Consider the following 18,440-nt stretch of genomic DNA (forward strand, 5'->3'; position numbering starts at 1 on the left):
TTTCTGCTCTGCTGCTTCCGTCACTGCCTTTGCATTCCTCATGGGGCGTCACACATCAGCCCTCTTGGCTGCAGGCTCTGGTCACCGCTATCCAGATCTCTCAGTAGCTTCCTTTTAGTGGTGGGGGGAATGCATCTGCACCTCCCTGACCAGGAGAGCTTTTCCCCAATGCCATCCTAAAACTGGCTGCTCCTAGCCTCAACCCAGGAGGACCTTCGAGGAAGGAGCTAAGCAATGGGCTGCAGACATGGTTTCATTCCCTCCTTTTGCAAGTCCTAGTATTTTGTAGGTGCTCTATTATTTCACTTGGAAGAAATCAGATGGTGGGAGGGTGGGAATAGTTGGTCCTCTATTTTGGGGGCCTCGGATAAAACTTAAGTAGAAATAAATATTTCAGTTCTTAACATCTGTCATAAAAATTATCCTTGATTTCTGAGAAGGTATCCATCATTATTTATATTTTATAGAGAAGAAAATAGAGGCTCAGAGTAAATAAATAAATGTAAGTGGCTAAGCCAGAATTTGAACCCAGGTTGGACTCAGAATTCAAGATGATTATACTTACAGGTATGTTAAGGACTTGGACTTCCCCTCTGGGCTCTGCTCCTGATTGTGGAATCAGCTTGGCACATGACTCTCAGGCTGCCAGTGGGGTAACTGTACATTCAGATTTGTCTGGGCCAGTCCAGGTTGTCCTGGTATTATTGTCAGTTGTGATGCCTCTCCTATCAAACTGACCAGTTTGGACAATAAATTAATTATGTGCTCACCATAATGGTTGGGGCTTGGGGAGTGCCATTCGGAGGGACCAGAAGCACCAGAGGTTTCTTAGGGGAGATAGACTATTTCATACTCTCCAAAGCTTGGGTTAGACTCTGTGGGGGAAGATCTGAAGTTGGGGATGAAGTTCAGGCAGCCTCCTCCAGATCCAAGGATGCCAGGGGACAGCCCCGGGTCAACCCTAAGCCCAAGCTTGGTGCTGTTGGGACGTTGGAAACTAAGAGGAGGTCCTTAGGTCATTGAGAATGTGCCTCTGTGGTACCCTGGCATCTTGTTCTTTCTTTCACTTTCTGGCCATGAGGTGAGTGCCTTTGCTTTGCTTTTTCCATGATGTGCTGCCTCACCACAGGCCCAAAGCAGCAGGGCCAATAGATCATAGACTGGAACCTCCAAAAATTGAGCCAAAACAATGCTTTTTCTCTTTATATGTTAATTATCTCAGATATGTCATTATAGTGATGTAACTGACTAACAGTGGTCTCTTCAGCAACAGTCATAAAGGGCAGAGGTTGAGAAGGGTGTAAGAGATGTGTGTCCACTCTTGATTCTAGATGACTTTTGTGTTTTTTTTTTTTTTTTTTTTTTTGCTATTTTTTGCTTCCTACTATACTTTTCCTAGTTTCAGACATTTTAACCAGAATTGTAACAACCACCTTGAACTTAATAACCTTTTATTTGGGGCTGGGATGAGCTCTGTGATAGGAGACTTGCCTAACCTGTGAGGCCCTCAGTTCAATCCCCAGCACTGCAAAAAACAAAAGCAAAACTTTAATTTGAACTTGAGTTATGTGAGTGAGGTTCAACAGGAGAACAGAACCTGTGTGAAGGAGGGAGTTGGAGACTGGCTCATACTGGATCCTGCCTCCAGCCACCTCCCAGGGATGGGTTCTTGATTGCTGTACCCTCCAACTCAGTGTCAGCTAGGTGGCATCAGTGAGGGAGGCTTGTATTCCCTCTGCCCCCTGTAGGAACCACAGACAGGGAAAGATTGGGGCAAGGATGTTAGCAGCTGTCTCCTGCCCCAGCTGGCAGTGCTGGCACTTGGTGAGCAGGGAAGGTGAGCTCCAGCCCCTATTCAAGTATGATGGAAGACCCTTGGGAGTTGTCTTTTGGCAGTGGGCTGGCGGGTGGGCCCTGCGAAAGGGAGGTGCCTGGTTGGATTGCAGACCCACTGAGCACTGGCAGGAGGAACTCAGCAGCTACCCAGTCTCAGGGTGGGAACCCCAGTTCCTGTGAAGGTCGGCACTTGCCCCAAGTAGCCCCTGTCTGAGGAAATATTTAGTCTAGTGATTCCATGCTTCAAGGAAACCTCCATTTCTCCTTCCAGCATCAACTTTCTCTCTTCTGGGTAGCTCAAAGCAACCTCTAGGGACAAGCTACTAAATAAGAGTAGTAGAATTTCAGTGGTTCCATTTATGAGTTCAGTGCCCTGAGAGTTGCATGTAAGACTGGCATTGTATAATATAAACATGAACATAATCTTCATGTGGGTTATTTAAATTTTTAATTTTTTTAGAATGACAGCAAATGGCAGAGAGAAAAACACCTTGACAAGGTGAGAGGAGACTGCTGAAGGGAGCAAAAAGCTTTATGTTTTAGCACCTTTAATGGAACTTTCCCCTTGCTTTTTGAACAAGGGCACCTGCATTTTTAATATTAGCTGGGTTCTGCCAATTGTGTAGCTGGCCCTGAGCACAGGTTTTGGTGCAGTCCCTTGTGACAACTTGTAGCCTCAGGTAGCTGAAGCTGCAGATGGTCCATCTGCCACTGCTGTACCCCCTGCTTGGGTGTGTGGCATTCAGACTGTTCTTTCCTATTCTCTCCCATGCTTTGCCACATCATTTCCCTAGGTCCTTGCAAAGTCCAAGGGGAAGGCAATGGCCCTCTTGATGCTGTTAGGTGTGTTCTCTGATGATGAACTGATAACCTAGAGTTGCCTTCATACTTCCACCCCATACAGTCACTGCTCAGCATCTTTGGGGGATTGGTGCCATGACCTCCATTGGATCTCCAAGTCCATGGATGCTCAAGTACCTTATGTAAAATGACATAGATTTGCATATGACCTGGCTACATCTTCCGATGTACTTTAAATCACCTCTAGATTACTTACAGTACCTAACAAATGCAAATTGTAGGTAAATAGTTGTTACACTATATTGTTTAGGGAATTATCACAAAAAGTCTGCACGTCTTCAGCACAGATGCAGACATGATGGGCCTAACTATGCTTTCTATCTGCATTTAGTAGGATTCATAGATGCTGAACCTGCTGATATGAGGGGTGACTATATATACGTTCATCATCTGAGTAACACACTCGAATCCCTCTCATAGTGCCGGATGCCTGATAAGAGTCAATAAAAGTTGGTTTCCCTCCCCTTTCCTTGCCTTCCATGAGTCTGTCCTGTTTGTGATTCTGCCTTCATTTTTTCACATACACATCTTCCAGGGGCTGGGGCTGTAGCTCAGTGTTAGAGCACTTGCCTAGCATGTGTGAGGCTCTGGGTTTGATTCTCAGCACCACATAAATAAAAATAAATAAAATGAAGTAAAAAAAAAAATCTTCCAGCACAGTCCCACTGTCTTCAGGGAGGAATGGGAGGCTGGTCTGTCCCCCGCTGCCTTTGGTAGAGCACACTGATGGCCATCAGGAGCCAAGCAGTCTGCTCTGCCCAGCCCCATCTTGCTTCCTCAGACAGAAACCCAGGTGGAGCAGCCCCAACCTGCTCTTTGACTTCCAGGAGAAGCCACTGGCTGCCTGTGCCCTCTCTGTGCACTTGTCATTTCCTTCTGGACTCCCACCTGCCATCTTTAGGGTTCTGGCAGCAGCCTCACTGAAGCTGAAGAGTAAGAGAAACCCTTTGCTTCCATTTGCCTAGAACTAAAATGGTTGGGGATGTGCCTTTCATGGCAGATTTTGCTGATCAGGGAAATCTGCACCTGTTTGGAGTTGGCATCACATTTAGAGAGAGCAAGGGAAAACAGAAACAAAGGCCAGCACATCCGGAATGATTACTGCCAAAATTACTTACCAAAGACATCTGCGAAGGCATGAGCCATTCGGGAGGGATGTGAAAATGAGCCCCAGCTGAGTCTCCCAGCAAAATGATTCCCCTGGGCTGTGAACCTAGGCAGCACAATTTATTTACATTATTTATGCACTCAAGTGGTTGGGAGGCTCCAGCTTGGGTAGTTATGAGAGCAGATAGCCTGGTGTTATTTCGTGCACAGTGCATTGTAACAGTGATGCATTGCCACTTTTTGTGTGTCAGAGGGTGTGCGGGGCACAGCACTTAGGATCTGAATGAAATTTCTAGGCCATTGGAACTGCGAGCTAAGCTGTACAAATGCAGGTGTGCTTCCCAGCTCAGCATAAAACCAACTGGTCCACAACATCCTGAATGCATGATGGATGAATAAATGAGTCAAAGCTTCATCTGGACTCAGAAATATGTCCTAAATTTTGGTCCTGGAGATGGCTTTCTTGGAAAACACGCCAATTTCTGTTACAATTCACTTTAAGAGTTCATGACCTCATGGAGCAATTTTGATTTTTCAACGATGTTGTGGTCTTTTAAAGCCCTTAATCCATATACACAAAAGCACTGGATGGATGATTCTGGCTGATTAATGGAGCGATGGAGATAGAAAGGTCTCCATGTAGCCTGCATGTCTGGAGGTAAGAATCACTTAATCTGATTCTGAGGCCCATTCACACAAATCATTCATCTATGGATATACTCCTCTGAATCCCTTAAGAGGCTGGGAGAGTCAATTGATGTCTCCCAGTGGCAGAGAGGGAAACTTCCTTTTCCACCCCAAACCCCTCCAGGGAAGCTAGAGGATGGCCCAGTCTTACAGTGATGGATCTCTAGCCTGGGCTTCCATGGAAACTGCAACTTGGTCATACAGATGGGAACCGAGAATGACCAGGACATCCAGAAGGGAACAGGGGCGTGGGATGTGGGAATCCAAGAGCTTCCCTCAGTGGCTCTGGAAAGTCTAGTGTTTCACCTAGATCTGCATTATTCTTATTATTCTTATTATTTTCTTTTTCACAGTGTTGGAGTTTGAACCCAGGGCCTCGTGCATGTTAGACAAGTGCTCTACCACTCAGCTACACCCCAGCCCCATATTCATTAATTTATTTGTTCATTGGTTCTTTGATCCATCCAACAAATATTTCTAAGTTGCATACATATGTCATGGGCCTTTACATTTGCTATCCTCCTTTCTGCCCTTCTGAGAACCTAAAGACAAAGGCGATTGAAAGTGAGGACTGTGTGTTTTTTGCCATGGGAACACTAAGCCAAGTCTAGCCCTTGGTGTGTCACTGAAATAATCATCCAGGAAATGCTGTGGAATGCATGAGTGGGTGAATGAGGGAGTGAGAAGCTTCTGAAAGTGGGGAGAAAACACTTTTCAACAGTGATGTGACCTCAGGGTCTGTTTCCAGGAACATGTGGGTGGTGAGTTTTCTCCCAACAGTACTGGTGGCCCAGATATTTGTGGCATTTGGGCATTTAGAGTTTAGAGCTTTTGCTCAGCTATTTGGGAAGCTCCTGCAGGCTAGAGTTTGGCAGTCCTCCTCAAGTCATTCAGATGTGCATCTTTAGCTTAGTGGACACAAGAACTTGTTCCATCAGTACAAATCACAGTGTCTGAACTTGTGGTCCATTGAGAAGGACATGCAAAGGATGAAATATTTCAGTTGGTGCCTCTTTTTGTTTTCTTATTTGGAAAAGATTCCAGATTTCCATGACTCTTATTATCCATCCTGCAGCCTCTTATAACATTATCATTACAATTTCTAGTCTCCAAGAGTCAATGAAACAAATTAAGTTTTGCATTTTATAGACTGCATTCTTTTCTATTTCTTTCTCAGGTGTGTTTCTGATGTGTCATGGAAACGAATGTAAATTGATCACCTTAAAGTAAGTTCTAGCCTCCTCTTTCTCACAGAGATGGTCTGTGCACTTTGACTTCACTCAACCAGAAAAGAACATTCTATTGTGATAAGCACACCAGCTTTTACAATTCATACCTTCACAGAATTTCTTCTCATATGGAATTCCATCTTTGGGATCTACACCCTTTAAAAAAGAAATGATGAGATTAGTAATGTTGTTTTTTTAAATTTAGGAGAAACCTACACTAAATCCTTCCCAGCTGACTTTTAGAAGTACAAAAGCAAATTGATAAAGCCCTTTAAAGTCTCTTATTTATTTATTTTTTGTTCTTTTTAGATATACATAACAGTAGAGTGGATTTTGATGTATTATACATGCATGTAGTATGACTTATTTTAATTAGATCCCATTCTTGTGGTTATACAGATCAAGAACCTAGACCAAAGATCCTGCACCTATTAGAAGTAAATGTAGGTCCAACTATCCATCATGTCAGCCTAGGAAATGATTCCACTCCAAGACTCCTACAAGAAGTAAAATCAAGAATCAATAAATGGAATGGTATCAAACTAAAAAGCTTCTTCACAGCAAAGGAAATGATCAAGAACAAGAAGAGAGTCTACAGATTGGGAGAAAATCTTTTCACCTCAGATGGAGCAATAATCTCCAGGATATATAAAGAACTAAAAAAAACCCAACACCTTTAAAGTCTTTTGAGACCCTACAACATAGCAACACTGTGTAAGTGAGCTGAGCTTAAGAGGAATGGGCGGGGCGGGGGGGGAATAAGAAGAGATCCAGAAACTGGGTCTCCTCTTTCAGAGGACTGAGGGCAGTTTTCTGGGAGAGATGCACAGGCCAAGAGTCTCCCTCCTTGGAGCACTGAGGGCTGACAAGTGACTGTGACACAAGGTCAGGTAGGTTCTGCAGTCCCTGAGCTGGAGACCTCAGTGTCCAGGCATCTCCAGCACCTAAATTGATGCTTCTAGAGCTGCAATTTTCAACCAGGGCTGATTTTCCCCAATACATTACAACTTCACACTCAACCCAGGGACAATGCTAATGTCTGGAGACAATTTTGGCTATCACAACATGGGGGGAGTCCTCTAGGATCTAGAGGGTCGAGGCCAGTGAGACTGCTGAACATCCTACAGTTTACAAGACAATCCCAATAACCACGAATTATTTCAAATGTCAATAGTGCCAAGATTAAGAAACCCGAAGGGAATTTGGGTCTGGGGGGGGGGGCACTGAGTTGCCACAGCTAAAGCTTCCTAACATCCCCTTGCAAAGGACATGAAGAGTAAATATTCCAAAAGAGAAGTGCTTGATAGTCAGAGATGTGCTGGAATTAGCATACCCACTCTCCTGGCCTTTGGGGCTCCCAGTGCATATTAAAACATTAAAGATGCTGAATCCAGAAGGAAAGAGAACTGTTTGACTTAATTGGATCCCATGCTCCCTAAACTTAACAGGATGATGGAGCCCCTCCCTCCATGCCTATTACCACCACACTCAACACCTTGGTCCTGGAGACACAGTTTGGGCAATGTTGGCTCTGAGGGTTGTAAAGTCGCCCTCTTGTTCCTGATTTTGTGATTCTGTGAGTCATTTTTGCTGCAGAAGGGATAGGTAGGAAGGTGAGGCATCTCTCCCATTACTGATGATGAATGCTGAGTTTTGCCTTCCGGAGTTCACATTGGGTTTTCCCCTGGTCTTTGCATGGCCCTGTTCCTTATGTAGGGTGGCATGTGGTGAGAACAAGGACGGTAGTCCTCCTTGTCCCCCAACATGAGAATGAGACTTGGTTTTATTTGAGTAAGAGTTACGCTGGGGTTCTTGACACCTTAAAACTCTCAGGGAGATGTCTTCTCTTTCTCCATGAAAAAGCTATGTGACCAAGAACAGGGTGGCAGACATGGGCTGTGGTATAGAATCGCCATGCCTTCCACTTCCCAGGAGCCACAGGACTGGAATACACATAGTAGGTGATTGCAAGCCTGGACCATTCATGTCCTGGGGAGAGGGAAATGTTTATGGGAATGTTCTCTTCCTCATGCAAGCAGGTTTCCTTTGAGACCAGGGAATCTTAAACTTCATGAGTCCTTGTTTACTTAACTCTTATCTGTGAATGTTGGGAGTGACTGGGAGCTATAGAATGTTCTACGTGAAGAGAGGAGGCCATGCTATAATCAGGACACATTTTCGTGTAAGCACTTCTGGTTGACTGGAAAAGACTATCTCAAAGGGACTGTAATTTCTAAGACTTCTGTAATCTTTTAGGATTTCCTTTATTGCACAAAATAATTATTTCCTTTCACAGTTCATTTTATCTATGTTTGGGACTTTTTTCCTTCACAAAGATCCCTCAAAGTGTGTAAATTAAGACCGCAAAACTTGAGTCTTCTGCCATTGCTGTCCAAGGATAAGTACTTGGATGGTTTTCCACCTTCCTTCCCTTTTCTCTGCCTGGGAGCTGCAAACCCATTATTCACAGGGAACTGAGACACCAACATCAGGTGCCTTGAAGTGTGGGTAGTGAGGTAAATACAGGGTGATTTTCACTCTGTCTGACTGTGCTTATGAAATCGATAAAAATGGCTGCCAAAAAATGGTGACAGGATGTGATTTACTCCAAAAGCTGTGTGGGTTGCTGTAAAACTTTGTGAACACCACTCATTTCATTTCACGATGTTTAGACAGAATGAAGGGACTAGACGTGGTGACCAGTGAGCAAAGCTGGGAGGGTTGAGATTGTGAGAGCCTCAGCCCTCATCACATCACGGCTGCTCTTCATGTGTGATGCAAATGCTATACCCTCCCCCAGGAAGCGGAAGAGTAACCGTGGGCTGTCCTCTCCTTCCTTACCTGTGACTAAAGCAAATGGGCAGTGGGCTTTGGGGGATGGCAGAAAATAAGAGACAGTATTAAACTTGAATTTTATTGCTTACCCAAATGCCATTACAATTTGAATCCCGATGCACATCCCAGCTGTCTGGCCTAAAAAGAAAACATCAGCTTTGGTCTTGGTATATGCTTATCCCTCCATGAATGTTAGATTTCATGACTGAATGAATGAATGAAGGCTACACAAAATGCCACTGAAAGTCAACAGTGTTCAAGAGCACCCCCTACCCCTGGTTGTGTGACACAGAAGACTCCATGGGCTCTCTTGCATTATTAACCTTGGATTGGGGTATTTACTGGGAATCCTGAAACAAATTCAGTCTTTTTCATGATTGACTCTATTCGTGGACTGTATTCTTTTGGAATGGCGCTGGTGAGCATAATGAACAAATCTGCAGTCCATTTTATTTAAGTAGGTGAAGCTATTTAAATAGTACCTCAAAAATGCCCAAACATCTGGTTAATTCAGTGCTTTGGCACTGTAATCACAGTACAAGTGAAGGTTGGCAGACCCATTTTTGAAGTCAGAGAAGTGATTGTGAACATCAGCCCAGGACTAAAGCATGATGTGATTTCCACTTTTTACTCCAGTGGGGACAGACCCCTATTCCTGGGCCCATCTTGCATGTAGAACTCATGTGGCAGGCTGCATAAATGTCCACATTATCCATCTATTTACTTGGTGCTCCCCCTGGACTGAAAGCATGGTGAGAAGGGATGGATATATATATACACAGATGAATATATATATGTATATATATTTCATTTACCACCTAACATGATACAAAGTACTTTGCAAATCTTAGGTGCTCAATAAGGATTTCTTGGACAAATCAAGATATGAATGATGTTTTTTCTTTTCACCAAGCTTTACTTCCATTGAGCATGAGGTCCCTTCTGCCTGAGGGTGGGAATCCCTTAGGCTCCAGGAAGGAATTATGCCTCCTGCCTCCTTTTTGAAGGTCATTTTTAAAATCGGTGACTAGTGGAGAGTTACCTTCTGCCAGGATAGGTTGTCTTGTCGTGGTCGTTACAGTCTCTCCCTCGCCAGTGATAGCCCCGCAGCGTCTGCAGTTGAAGAGCACACATGGGAGGGGTCAGGCTTGCTTTGATGGCACCCATAGCAGAGGTTAATCAGAGTTATCTCAGGGGTTTTGACTTCTGCAGTTTTTAATTCAAATAAAGTCATGGAACACTAAAGAACATTAAGAAAATCAAGATTAATATGAGAAGACATGCTATATGAGGTGAGTTATAACACCAGAATCAAAAACAGGTGGTACCGTAAGCTTATATGAATGCATGTGTTTATGGGTGACACTGGATGTGTGCCTGTATATAAGTATGTTGAGGAGCATATGTGTGCATGTATGTGTGTACATGGGGCATGTGTACATGTAGTATGTGTGTTTCAGATATGCATACATGTGCATGTGTTTGTTCATGCACGTGTTAATGTACACCTCCAGAAACAACAAGCCCAACCAACTTCCTAAAATTCCTCTGTTAATCACCAATCTTTTCAGGTTCTAAAATAATTCATTTATTTAACCAAGTGGCTAATTACTTTATTGGACAATTTACAAATAACATAGCTCAACTATTAATTATTTAATTTATATGTTTGATTTGACCAATTTGAAAGAATCAGGAGGTACAATAAACCTGGCATTGGTAGCATACACCTGCATACAACTCAGGAGGCTAAGGCAGACCGATTACAAGTTTGCCAGTTTCAGCAACTTAGCAAGATCCGAAGCAATCACAAGAACTTGTCTCAAAGTAAACAACAACAACAACAATAAAAAAAGGCTGGAAATGTGGCTCAGTGGTTTAAGCATTGCTGATTCTATCCCCAGTCCCCCCTCCCCAAATAAATAAATAAATAAATAGTTACAATTATGGGCAATAATGTTCTTATGTCCTCCATTCCCAAGTGGAAGAGCTGAGAGTCCCCCCACTTTGAGGAGTTTGTGACATGTCACTTGCTTCTTTGCTTTCCCAGAAGACAACCTGACATCCTAAGAGTTCTCAATTGAACTCACACCTACACATACTTTCAAAGAGTAAGTTCAAGTCGGTTCAAGGATTTCCAAAAAGTGTCTCACAACACTCCTCAGAGTAATCATAGTCCCACGGAAAAGTCCAGCTGGCAATGGCAACAAAGGAAAACAGAAAGTCGGGTCCTACGACTTGCTTTGATGTCCTGTGTATTGTCACAAAGCCAAAATGTCCTTACGAGTCATGAAATGATGGATTGTTCATTAAATTAATAATGCATTCAAATGAAATTCTGCCTTATTTTATTAAAGGGAAGAAAATTGCAGGAAGTGATGTAATATTCAACGAACATCTGGTTATTCTTAACAATACTTACTGGGAAAACACTGTATTTGTCTGAATCCATATCTTTGAATGGCACAGAATTTGATATAGATCTAGAAAAAAGAAAACAAAACATCCAGTGAGCTAAGAAAAAAAAAAAAAAAAAGAGGTTTGTGAAGACAAATGGAGACACTTCCAGACATGTCTGTGCTGAGTTTATGTGACAGAGGGCTAATTTAAGAAAAAAAAAAAAATTCAGGGTCTGCATGGTGTATCAGAGTGCCAACTAAAATTTGCCAATCTCTGCTCTCCATTCAAGAGAATGTCTTCTTTCTGTTATTTAATGTGACCCTTATGGAAAGTGAATAACTGAGTTGAGGTTGTAGCGGGGGAGACATTGATGTTGACATTCCCAGGAAATAGGAGACCGTGCTGTGGCTCTAGTCAAGGAACTCAGCATTTCAAGTTGAATTTGTGACATTTTACACATCCAGTTCTACAGGCCTTTCCTTTGTGTTCACTCTTCTCAACCACTTATTCTGAGAATCTTGGGTATTTATTGTCATTAGTTGGCAGTTTTCATTCTCTGTTTTAAGTCTGGGTAACCAAGGAACCTGGGGATGACAGTCTGATTCATGGTAAAGTTGAGGACATTCCTCAAGGGGGCACATCCCTGTGCCATTGCTCCCTGACCCTTCCCGGTTCTCATTTAGGAAAACCACTTAGAGAGTAGCTGAGTAATGTAGTCATGGGGCGGGGTAGAGTGCTTCTTCTTCTTGGAACTTAAATTTAGAGTTAGTAACGAGGCCCTGTCCAGGATTTACTAAGTGGTGTTTTGAATCAAGGACATCTCAGCAGTTCTGAGAACCTCAAGGGAAATGAATATAGCTCGAGACATTGGGTCAGGCATTTAAACTTACTTACTCATCTAAAGAACAGGACTAAACATCCAGGGGGTCAATGAGAACCAGGAGCTGGGTCCAAAGTCAGATTTACCCATCACCAGCTCTGTGACCTTGGGCAAATAGCTTTACCTCTTTTGAAAGGGGATAGTAATGATGCCTGCCTTATAAGATTGCCCTTATGACAGTTTTTTGTGCATAGACACCAGATAATTTTCAGTCATCGTTATTATTACTGAGCCATGGGTTGTTTTGATAAACAAATGAGGCTGTATGTAAGTGTATTTTGTAAATCATAAAGCACTGAACAAACTGTGATCCAGTGCAAACTACATTTGAAGCACAATGATTTTTAAAAAGAAGGAAAGCATGCTGGTTTTGCTTTTTTTTTTTATTTAAATAAAAGAATAATTTTCCTTTTAAATTGGGCCAAGAAAATCCCTGGCCACAAATATTCTTGAATTCAATTTTTCAAAGGTGGTTCAATTAAAGAGTTGTCACTGTGTCACTGTTAAGTCCTACTTGCTAAGTCTAATACAAGAAATTCAGTGATGCATTCATCAAGGAGGGGACAGCGGTCCTACTTCAAGGGACCAAGACATGATGAAATGATGGGGTGCCTGGGCAGCTGGCTGAACCTCAGCCCCCAGCATCTTCGTTCATGTCTGAGATTTCCTATCTTCATCCCACATTCTGATGCCTCTGCATCTGCCCCATTCACAACAAGGGGTATTGGGACTCTTTCTGGGATCTAAGCCAGCATTTTACACAGCTGGCTGCTGAGGCTCTTGCTGGCAGATGAACCAGGAAAAGTGTGTAACTCCTTGGTCCCTAAGAGGGTCTGAATGTGGGTCAGAATCACAGCTGTATCCTCTTCATATTTTCACAACAGACTCGAGATGTTCAGTGGATTTAGCTCCCATGAAGCTCAACAGGTGAAGGCTGGCAGAACATAGAAAAAGTATTTGCATGAGTTGAATTACATTCACCAAAAGAGAGATGTTGACGTTCTAATCCCCACTCCCTGTGAATGTGGTCTTTCCTGTTTGGAAATAGGATCCTTACAGATGCAATCCAGTTAAGATGAAGTCATTCACATTCACATTGGGTGGGTCACAATCCAATATGTTTGGTGTCCTTATGAAAGGAAAAGACAGACACCCAGGAACTATGGCCATATGGAAGATGGAGGCAAAGGTAGGACTGAGGCTCATGTAGGAGTTTCCTTCTACACGAAATGGGAATAATAATAATCCCTACTGCATGAAATCGTGAGAACCAAATCAGGAGATGTATTGAAAGTTCAGCACTGGAGAGCCAGAACAGCACCCCTAATATCTGGTAGCAGCAGCAGCATGTTAAATGTAGCTGAGGCTATAGTTTGGGTCCAGAATGTCCCCCAAAGGCTCTTGTGTTAAAGACTTAGTCTTTTGGAAGGTGGAAAATCATTAACAGGTGGGACCTAGTGGAAGGTTTTAGGTCACTGCAGTTGCGCTCTAGCAGAGGATTGTGGGGCTCTGGCCTTGCCCTCCTCTTTCTTTCTCACTTGGCCATGCACTCAGCAGGTTTCCTCTACCCTGACGTATTGTTCTCCTACCATGATGGACTGGGTCATTACAGGCTCAAACCAACAGGGCCATTTAGTCTTGAACTGCAATTTCCAAAATAAACTTTCTTCTTTTTAGCCTGATTATCTCAAGTATTGTTACAGTAATAGGAAGCTGACTACCACACTAGGAAGGGAGAACAGGCGTTACCTTTTACGTTTTGTCCAGTGTTGCTCTCAGGTCACTGTTTGTCTCTTAACATATTAAACAGTGATTCTATGATATCTAGCTTAACTTCAGATGCTAAATGGAGCTAGAATATGGGATTCAAACTGAGATAGTGGTGGTGGGGGGTGTTGGAGAATTGTGCCAATGTCTTTCTATTTGGAATCCTGCTCATACACATGAGCCAGACTTTTCAGGTTGAACTCTGTGTAAAGCAGTTCCCTTCCAATTTCACGAGTGCCTTGCGACAAAAGATGCTCAAAGAGTTCCACCATGACCAATGGTTGACCTACTCTCTATCTTCCTGACAAGAAGGAGCTGTCCCCAGGTGTCACACAATGAGTTTTTGAGCTGCACAGGAAGCTTCATTGGCACCCTGCATTCTAGCGTGGGATAAAAGGCAAGCTTTCAGATTCAAAGGTACTGGTCAATCCAATCTATTTCTAAAATGGTTTTGTTTGGTGCTGATTTGTTTTCTGGTTTCTGTGCAAGGCATGTTTTGAGTAAGAAACACTATCACCTTTGGGAAGATGACGTTTAAATATGACGATCATGTTCATCATTAGAAAACAGAGATAAGCAAAGATGTTATATGCTTGGGAGGTAGAAGAAGAATACATACAATTTAATTTTCTGACAGATCTTGGCCAAAACCGGGAGTGAACAAATATCAGAACCACTTCCAGGATATTGCTGGGGAGAGAAAAACAAACAAACAAACAAACGATAAAAAGAGTTGTTTAATTCAAGGAATTTGTTCTCCACCTAAGGGCCCTTCTGTAACCCAGATTTCTGGACTTTCCTTCTAGAATCTGCTCCATTTCGCTAATCTAGATTTACCTCTCCTTCCTATCTTCATCCCCCATTTTCATCCCACCTCCTATGCCTTGGTCAGCCTGAAGGTGTCCCCCTTCTAGGCTTCCAGCCAGCTATGCCCACCTTCATGGCTACCTGTTCTTCACATTTTTCCAAAATTATCTAGTCCACCTGAGTTGGTTCTACTGGAACAGTATTCGTTTGCCCAAGTGCTTTGAAAAAGTTTTGAAAAAAAGAAACACTTTCAAATAAAATAGTGCATCCTATAAAGGGGTAAATGAAGACTAAGGGACGAGATGTGCCTGGAGGCTTGCAATGAAGAAAGGCCCTTTCCCAGAGGAGCAGTGAGTTATGAGAAGCAGGGAATTTTAGATAGTAGTTTCCATAAGAATCCAGAAATGCGATAAATAAAAAGCCCTGACTTTTTACTAAGCAGTACTTTTTGAAATATAGCAGTTTCCATGATGATGAAAGAAAGAAAAGGCAACAGGGCGGAAAATGTTGGGAAAATGTTGGGAACGAGCAATTATCAATGAAGGAAAGATGAGTCAATTACCACCAGCCCAAAGAAAACTTTAGAAGGCTCTGGGGTGTATTATGGGCACTGGGAATACTCTGCCCCTGGCAAAGGAGAACTGGCAAACCTTTCAGAATACAAATGGAGTATGTAAAGGTCTTAGAGATGCCTGCCCATCTTCCAGGAACAGAAGCAATCCTGACTAGGCCCCCGTCTCTATGCGAGGTTCAGAGACTTTGTCATCGTCCCAGCATCAAGTAAAGGGTCTGGGGTGTCCCAGCTCTTGGAACTCCCTATGGGGTCCACAGAGGTGGAGGCATTAGCAGAGCTCCCCAGAAACCTGACCCAGATAACCCAGAAACCAGGAAGGAAGGAGGCAGGTGGGGAGTAAAACACAAATGCCCCGAGGCTTTGCAACTCCAAGTGCAGCCCACAACCTTGCTAGAGAGGTGAATCCTCAGTGGCTCCCCTTCACCCCCAGATCTACTGAACCAGCAAACCTGGGGTGGCTCCCCCCAGTCTGTCCTCTCACAGCCTCTCAGGTCATTCTGAGGTCCACTCTCCACTCCCAATTACCACTGAGGTTTGAGAACCACTGCTGTAGGTCCCAATTGCTGAAGGTGTGATGGTGGACTAGGAGCTTTTAGAGATGCAGAGTTACCAGGTCTCCTTCCCCACCCTCAGACCTACTGTAATGCAACCCCTCTTTCAATAAGAGGGCACACTAAGCTGGAGAAGTCTGAATCCTGGCAGTCGGAACACCCCACTCAATGTTGTGGAGGTTTGAGAAAGTCCGGCATCTTTCTTAGGGGATAAACAACATTTCCGCCTGGATGGAGTATTTAAATCACGGAAGAAAGGAATCATTATGACAGGCCTAGGATGCACCTACAGGTTACCCTGAGGACCATGGAAAAGCCTTGAAAGCATCAGGCAGAGCGATTACATTAGTATCTCAAAAGGATATCTCTGCCTAGAGGTGAAGAGACAGGACAGAGCAGCCCATAAGAGATAAGAGACTGAGGCCTGATCCCAGGGTTCCTAACCTCAGCACTATTGCCATGATAGTTCAGTCTTTGCTGTGAGGCTATCCTGGGTACTGTTCAAGGTCCTCTATCCACTAGATACCTTCAGCACAAATCTGACTCCAGACTTTGACAAATGTCCCTCTTGGGGTGGGTATGAGGGACAAAGTTGCCACTAGCTTGGAACCTTTGAAGTAAAATGGGGTGGCAGGTAGAGACAGTAGGAAAAAAGGGTGTTTAGAAGGTTAAATTCAAACGCTTGGTCTGATTGAGATCAGGACTGTGTACACACTGTAAATCAAACACAGCATTAAATAATGGGAAACATTGGTGGTAGTTCATAAGTACAGACATATTCTGAGTCTCAGACTCCAAAGTCAGGTTGCATTTGAATGTTCAGTCTACTTTTAATATCTACTCTGAAAGCCTTGGTCTAATTAACCTATTAACAATGTAGATTTTTAACACTGATGATAACCAACACAGAAAAAACTCTATGAACGGCCTTATAATTACTATACAAGGGTACAATAGAATAAAATTTTATAATTGCACAGTTGTTCACTGTCAAAATCCAGCCTGAAGCTGTCTTTGATATTCACAGTGCAGAAATTGGGGTTAGGATGTAGGAGAAACATAGATAAGACAGATGATGTAGCTTGCTCAGGGACCCCCTGGAACTCCTTCTGTTTAGACAGAGGTTTGGATTATCTGGTCTTTTCTTCACATAGAAGGGGAAAGGCAATTGTCACCACGCCATACTCCTCTCTGTAGACAATTTACTTGCAAAGCAAACCAAGATGGATCCAGAGCAACATTGCAGAAGTCCTTGCTTACACATTTGCCAGCTCCCTCTTTTCAATTTGAACTTTGCTGGACAGTCAAAATATGGGTTGTTATTAACTCAAGAATGGATTTAAAATATTGCATTTAGCTGCATCTGATCCCATCTAAAATGAAACTGTAACCTGGGCTGTCCCTGGGACAGGTGTCCTGCCCCATCTTCACTTTGCAATCTGTTTACCCAGCTCCACTTGCCTCCTGAGCTTCCCCACACATCAGGAAGGTAAATGAGTACAAAACAACAAACAAGGTTTGAATAAGGAAAATTAGTGTGGATGGCATAAATGGAAGGTCAAAGGGGGAAAGTTAACCTGAAATTGAATTTCTGCATGGTGAAGTGGCTTTCAACCTTGTGTGTGTGTGTGTGTGTATTATGTTATCTGGATTTAATCAGTCTAGGCTGAGGTTTGGACATCAGCAATTTTTAAAGTCTTCCTATAGGATTCTATTGAGATTTGTGATCAGGGCCTTCATAAATAGCTGCACAGGTTGTTCCCTGAAAGATTTCAGCATCTACACCACCTGTGATCTGACTGATGCTCCCTGAAGTTCAGCCCTGAGGAAACCTGATTGGAGCTATTGGCACAGTAGAAAGGATATTGATACCTAGCTATGGATTTAAGTGATGGTTTTCTCACTTACTAGCTATGCAAAGTGAGCAAATTACTGAGCCTCAGTCCTATCATCTGTAAAATGAAATTGATAACAAAACTACTTTGTGGAAGTGAGAATTAAATAAGATGACTCCATAACACAGGTGCTCTGAACCCTTAGAGACTTGGTACTCTTCCAAATCCAGAAAAAGCCCTGAAGAGCCTGTTAGGGCCTTGCTGAAATCAGACCTTTTCAGGAGCATTTAATTCCCTTCAACAACACATAACTTTTCTCCAGTCTGGATTCTTACAGTCTGACAGGCTGTGCTGAAAAGATGTGCAACCTACTATGTGTTGCTTTATATGTCCTGATCAGTATGCACTTATATCAGTCATCACATGGAATTGATTGCAGCCAGTATTTTCTAAGCAGTTTTTCAGAGACCATTATTTGCATTTTGCATATTCTGATATTTTTCTTGATAGTTTTAATCTGGAGAGTAAATACATTGAGGGAGGCTTCTGGAGAGGTTTTATTTTTAATTGTTGAATCGTTTAGTAGATTTTTTTTCTTCTTGGAAGTAATTATTGGAATCTTGCCTCACAAATTATTCTTTCAATTTTGGTGACAGAAATAAAAAATTGTAAAATCCTAATTAGCCTTTGAGTTAATGCCAAGGCAGTTTGTGTTTGTAAAATAAACAATGCTCTGAAAATAAATTTTTAGATTCACATTGAGAAGAACAAAATACAAATTCTCTTATTCTCCATTTCTGCTCAGAGTTCTGAAGGTGGTTGAGGGTTTCTTGTGGTATTTCAATTTCTTCTCCAACAATTTGAGCAGATTAGCTGAACTGGCTACTGTCAGCCCTTAATTATTCACTGAATTAGATAATGACTGGCAAAGCAGACATTGTGATGGATTAATCAATTATGTAGAAATGCCTGCATGTTGCCATTTAACAAGAATCAGTCTTGTACATCAAAACCCATATGACCCCCACGCACAGGGCTGCCAGATAAAAATATTGTACCCGACATACTTAC

At 42.8% G+C, this 18,440-nt stretch overlaps 1 protein-coding gene across 2 annotated transcripts in view; it reads right to left on the reverse strand.

Moving 5' to 3' along the window:
• Positions 1 to 18,440, reverse strand: part of AOAH (acyloxyacyl hydrolase) — a 225,359-nt gene that overhangs the window by 105,618 nt on the left and 101,301 nt on the right. For both annotated transcript variants that reach the window (XM_079151170.1, XM_079151171.1), the window contains exons 6-11: positions 14,222 to 14,292; positions 10,978 to 11,038; positions 9,598 to 9,668; positions 8,645 to 8,693; positions 5,828 to 5,876; positions 3,816 to 3,910 (exon numbers count right to left, since the gene is read on the reverse strand). In XM_079151170.1, coding sequence (XP_079007296.1) covers positions 3,816 to 3,910; positions 5,828 to 5,876; positions 8,645 to 8,693; positions 9,598 to 9,668; positions 10,978 to 11,038; positions 14,222 to 14,292 — 396 coding nt within the window. The remainder of the gene's footprint in view (positions 1 to 3,815; positions 3,911 to 5,827; positions 5,877 to 8,644; positions 8,694 to 9,597; positions 9,669 to 10,977; positions 11,039 to 14,221; positions 14,293 to 18,440) is intronic.

This window comes from Sciurus vulgaris (assembly GCF_902686455.1).
Source record: "Sciurus vulgaris genome assembly, chromosome: 8".
NCBI classification, from domain to species: domain Eukaryota; kingdom Metazoa; phylum Chordata; class Mammalia; order Rodentia; family Sciuridae; genus Sciurus; species Sciurus vulgaris.